At 50.2% G+C, this 5,897-nt stretch overlaps 1 protein-coding gene across 1 annotated transcript in view; it reads right to left on the bottom strand.

Annotated features, from left to right (window-relative positions):
• TNFAIP8 (TNF alpha induced protein 8) overlaps window positions 1-3,906 on the bottom strand; it is a 147,571-nt gene extending 143,665 nt beyond the window's left edge. The window contains exon 1 of the mRNA XM_019517013.1: window positions 3,847-3,906. Coding sequence (XP_019372558.1) covers window position 3,847 — 1 coding nt within the window. The 5' untranslated portion in view covers window positions 3,848-3,906. The remainder of the gene's footprint in view (window positions 1-3,846) is intronic.
• Window positions 3,907-5,897: the final 1,991 nt, after the last annotated feature.

The raw sequence follows: 5,897 nt of genomic DNA, 5'->3' as shown, positions 1-5,897 counted from the left end.
CCACTGAGAAAAGGCCAGTACACCCGCTGGCCCCACGCATGCAGTGGCAGCCCACCTTTGCCCCACGCACAGATCTGGGAGTGGGGCGTATGCCTCCCCTGGGGATACACACAGCAGCAGGAGCCAACCCCCCTCCCTGTCTCCCTGGATGTGCCATGGCTTGGTCCCACACTCTACCTCACCCTGGCTGTGCAGCACCTGCCCGTGCACCTGCCCCAGCCCCACTCCCTCCATCATCATGGGGGCAGGTCCCTTCCCCACAAAAGACTTACCAGCCAGACACTGCTCTCCAAGCTGCTGGGCTGCATATCGGCAATCAGCTGATATGGTTGGTTAATAAATCAGCATCAGCCCAAAAAAGTCTTTATCGGTGCACCCCTAGTTCTCACTAGAGTATGTATTAACATATGCACTGTGGTTGTACAAATCACCTGGAAGCCTTGCTAATAGCATGAAACAGAATAGGCTCCAATGAATACAAAACTAGGCATTCCATATATGGCTTGAACAGAAGTGGTAGGAAAGTAGTTTTATTAGCTTTATTAGAGCCTCCAAGGCCAACTTACAAAGAGTGAATTAATGAAACCAGTAGAAAACAATAAAACAAAGGTCAGAGTGACCCAGCCAGAAGTATCCAAATTCAGTGGGAAGGTTGCCCTAAACAATGAAAAGTAAGATGATGCTGTAGTCATCTATACATATAGTAGGTGGCTTGCTTTTTCAAGTCTGAACTATTCAGGCTTCTGTCTAGAATTGTACAATATATTCTACTTAACATGTTTTTCAAAAGATATCTGGCCTCAGCATTTCACTTTGTCTCAGTTTCTTACCTCTCACAAGCCCCTCCCAAATACAAGGCCCAGATCTCCCTTCTGCAGCTAGTATCTTTCCTTAACATCTTTGAATTTTGACTCACAACCCCTACTTATGTTCCCAAGTCAGCTACTCCATATTATTCTGCCATGTAACACAGGCTTTCCCATTTCAAGGTAAAAAAATGTTTTGGAAGTTAATGCAAACCAACCTCCCAGTAACACATTTTAGCTGCTAACAACCTGTGATACTTTTTTTTTCTTCCTCAATACAACCCACTCAAAAGTCATTTAAAACTAATATGCAACATCCAGGTGTTGCCTCTGTTTAAAAAACAAAGCAGTAAATTTTGGTTTGCTACATTTTGTTCTGTTTTTGATATACTTATACACAAACCACTGTGGATAATGCATTAACAACAGAGTTTGTCTCACTTTACTTACAGCTAGTCATTCAGAACTGTCATGTCTTTAGTATCATACATACCCTTTAACAAGTCTTTCAGGAACTACCAGAAGTTAAATGCATCAACAAGAAAACCAAACCACAGCTATTTATAAATCTTCACAAGAATGTAAACATTAGCCCTAAAAACAAAACAACCTGATACAAGCCAAAGATTTCTTCAATTATGCTTTCACATAGTAAGTGGATTTAATAATTGGGGGAACACAAACAGCAGCAGTGGACAGAACTAGGCAGAGAGCAGGTAGGCATTGTGCCAGTTTTCCCATGTGGCTTTACCAACACACTTCAATGTAATCTGTAGCATTCACTCATGCTCTGAGTTTCATGAACAAAAAGTGTCAAGTATTCAATGTTTTGGGGACATTCACAAGGGATTAGATTCAGACTACAAAAGTTCTTTTCATATATAAAACCTGAACAGGATTTGAATTTAGGTCTCCAGAGGCTAAAAAGCCAGTCCCCCTTTCAAAGCATTGCAAGTGCTCAGCTATACTTTTGATTGCAATTCAAAGCAAATTTCCTATTTAAGCTGACGAGAGATAAACTATTCTTACACAGTTAATCCAAACCAATGAACGTAACAGCCAGCTAATCTGCGCTTTCCATTTAAATACTAAACTACTGTATTTTCAGAGATTTTCGCCAAGTAAACTATATATACTTTGCACACCATTTCAGCAGACAGTTAAGTGCAGTATTTCCAATGTGCATACACAAACTGGTAGGGCAAAACTTTTACCTGGGCTGACACACCATCTAGATTTTGCTTTACCTAACGTGCATGCACATCTAAATTTATATCACTAACCCAAGAATCTGTGCCAACTGTCAGAGTGAAAAACCTGACCAGACAAAATACCTTTGGACTGTCTCTAAACAAACTCTACATTCAATTGTGACATACTGCCCCTGCACTTGCAGAATTTAAATGAAGCATAGATTGTGTTTTATTAATGGGCCATAGTCTCCACACAATTCTCCCTCATGACAGAGGTAGTTAGCTGCGTTAGTCTGAAAACAGGCAGAAGGTGGGGCAGGGCAGCATCATAGGGCTCTCGTACATGTCCAAATTAAAGCCAAATTGAAACCAGCTATAGAGCTGTTACACATTTTCAAGCACTAACTTTGTAGCTGGTTGCCTCTTTTTATAGCTGAACAGTCATGTTTATGGTGTAATAATTACTTTGCATGTGTGGCTGGTCTAAATTTACTGTGTGATTAACCAGTTAATTGCATAATACACCTGATGCATAGGGGAGGCATTAGATGAGTTGGTGCAGGGAGACAGGAGCTTTCATAGGCATCTAGCATCTCAGGAAGTAGTATGCTGTCAACCTAAAGCTCCTGCCTGTCTGCACCAATTACTCATGATGATGTCACCCTGCCCTACCACATTGCAGGAGCAAGAAGAAGTTGCTCTTAAAGGTAAAGAGATTCTTCACCTGGAGGTGGTAAGGAAGTGGGGAAAGGAGAGAGTCTTGTAATCAATGTTAGGCAGCTCCTGGAGCTCTTAATGGCTGAACAATCCAGGGGTTAGCACCTGAAACTAGTTTTAAGGATACCTTAAGTGGCTTAAAGTTACGCCACTGATCCTTTACCCACTTCACCATACTCGAAGGTGTAGCTACTCAAGGCTACACATTAGTGTAAACACCGCCCCCACACCTGGATTTGGCTCACTGCCCCACCCCTTGTGGTTGCCTGTGCCATCTGTCCTCAGGGAGCAGGCAGGGAAGAGTTAACCTACCTGCCCAGCCCCCACAACACACCAGATCCCTACCCCCCTTCCCTCTTACTTGTGGCTGCCTGCACTGTGTGCCTGGGGGAGCAGGCAGGGAAGAGTGAATCTGCCTGCCCGGGTGCCACGGGCTGCTCTGGGAGCTGGGCTCAGCCTGGAGAAACACAACTGCCCAACACCACCACTACCCTGCAGCAGGCAGGTTAACCCTTCCCTGTCTCCTCCCCCAGGACAAACAGCAAGGCAGTGTTGCCAGGTCTAGGATAACTAATCGATCTGTACCATAACTTCAGCCCTTGTACAACGTACTGACAATAAAAGTGTTCAGAACGCACACTCATTTTTGAGGCAGCTCATTGATGTAGCACACGCAAAACCCGAGTCACTCCCAGAGTCTTAGTCAACGTTTTGGGTTTGCCGTCAGCGCTTTCTTGCCGCCCCATGCCTCGAAATAAAGAAATGCTTCAGCCGCGACGGCCCAGTTCTCACTCACTAGCGACTTGCAAGAGCAACATCAGAAGACGCAGACCTACTCGTCTGCTAGGGGCTCAGTGCACGGTGGCTCTTCGGCAAACACGATCATGTGGAACTTCCCATCCGACAAGACCTGGCAGGGCTGCAGCAGGGGCAGCCACAAGCAGGGCTGAGCGCCGGGAGCCTGGAACGGCGGGCACGTACCTGTCTGCCCCAGGCCCATGCCGGCCCCCAGTGCCGCCCCGAGCCGGGGACAGCGAGGCGCGGAACCCCCGGGCGGGTGCAGCCCCGTACAGGAGAGCCCGGCGAAGCGCCCTGTCTCTCCTCACCCCCCTTCCCGGGCCCGGACTCACTGCGTGCAGGAGGCGGCGGCGGCCCCGCAGATCTCGAGCGGGCGACGGTGACAGCAGCTGTTGGAACGTGCGGAACGGACTGAAGGGCCCGCGCCGCGGGGAGGGGGCGTAGCCAGAGCTCGAAGGGGCGGGGCCAACACCGAGGGGCGGGGTGAGGGGGAATTCTACGCGGCCGAGAGGGCGGAGCCAAAGCCCAGAGGCGGGAAGAGGGGAATTCTGCGCGGCGCAAGGGGGCGGGGCGACGGCGCTGGAGGGCGGGGCCTGCCTCCCCAGGGGGCGGGGCCTCTGCGACTGGCCAATCGTGGGGAACGAGGACGGGAATCTGCCCCGCCCCCTCCCGGCATTGGACAGAGCGAGAGCCGACTGCGGGGGCAGGGTCTTGTGACCGGCACTTCCCCAGCGGAGCGGGCCTCTTCGGGTGCTGTGAGGGTGGCGACCCGGGCTGTCTGGGCTCGGCCAGTGGACGCGGGGATCCCACTGGGAACCCGCAGCGCTGACCGCAGCCGGGCCCTGCCTGAAGGCCGGGCAGGGCGACAACAGCTCGGGGCCTGCTCCGCAATCCAAGTCAGCAAGTGCAAATTAAAAGCTGACGTTTTCCGAACAGGGGGCCGAGTCTGTGAAGACGTTCACACTGGTCCAGCCACCCTCATGGCCCCGCTTGCGGCTGGTATGCGGCGCCACACACAGACTCTCACACTCTGGCATATACCTGAGGGTGTATACCTATGTGTGTGTTTATATATGTATACACACACGGTACGCTCCGATGACCACATGCCAGCAACAAGCACAGGCCATGCCATAAGCCATGGCACTTGTACAGCTGCTTCATAACCAGCATTATGCCTAGTTTCCCATTTTGAGGTGTGTGCACACATCTCCCCTCCACAGTAAGCAGACACCATGGTTTTTCATACACCACATGCCCCTTTTCTCCTGTAGCAGGGAAGCTGCCCTAAAGCCCCGTTTTCACTCCCACAGTGCAGTGCCTGCTGCCTTTCCGGTCAGAAAGCTGCAGGAGTCAGTTGACAAAGGGCTCAACATTCTTCACTCCAGAGCACTTTATGGCACTTTTGCTGTCTGCTATCTGCTCCTCGTCTAGCTCCCATTTCACAGTCTCTGGGCTGCTTTTCCTCTTTTCAGAAAAACCATAGATCCACTGCAGACTCAGCTGCAGGAGCTAGGGAAGGGGAGCAGGGTTGTAGATCTAGGAAAGCTGCTTGGTTTTTTTTTTAAGCAACATCCACACATTTTTACTGACACATATTTTACATAGTGTAAATGTAACATATGTCAGACCCTGCACAGTAGTCTCAAACAGCCCAAGGACCCCTGCAGCCCTGCTTACCTTTGAGACAACTGTCACAGGCAAGCACTAGCAGTAGGATGTAGCAGCAGCAGCAGCACATGGCTGAGGGACTGGGGAGAGGGTGATGGGCGCCACACATGACCTGACAGAGTTCACTGGTGGGCATGAAGCTGCACTCTTCCTACCAAAGGTAATACTGTTTTGCTTTGTCTATCAACACTCACCCACTGCTGCTCACCCTGCGCTGCCCCAGCAACCCACCTCCTGTGCCTGCTGCTGGTTTGAGGGGCACAGCCCCATGCTGCTGCCCTCAGTGCAGCCCGCTGTGCAGGAGGTGCATTGCCAGGGTAATGCAGGATGAGCTGCAGCAGGCAAGATCCCCACATGGCTTCTCTGCTCCCTGCTGTTCCAGTTTGCGGGGCACAGAAGCAGGGCAGCAGGGAACAGAAGACCTGCTTGCCTCCCCTTCCCATCCCCATCTCTCTCCCCCTCCCCATCTCCCAGGTAAGAGGCAAATGCACTGGGGGAGACACTGCCACCTTGCCCTGGGCGCTCTGTCCCTGCCCACCAGCGCATACCCTCTATAACCTAAGTACCCCTAGTGGTACACCTATGCCCAGTTGACCACCGTGTATATTAAAGGTCAGTAAAAATGATTTTTATACACTATACTGTACAATATTCAAGTCCCTAAGCCCATTTTTTCCATAAGCCTTTAGTTTTACCAACCATGGTTTTGCCA

This window comes from Gavialis gangeticus, unplaced genomic scaffold, assembly GCF_001723915.1.
Source record: "Gavialis gangeticus isolate Ggan-Ray unplaced genomic scaffold, GavGan_comp1, whole genome shotgun sequence".
NCBI classification, from domain to species: domain Eukaryota; kingdom Metazoa; phylum Chordata; order Crocodylia; family Gavialidae; genus Gavialis; species Gavialis gangeticus.
This window is presented reverse-complemented; position numbering and strand designations above follow the sequence as displayed.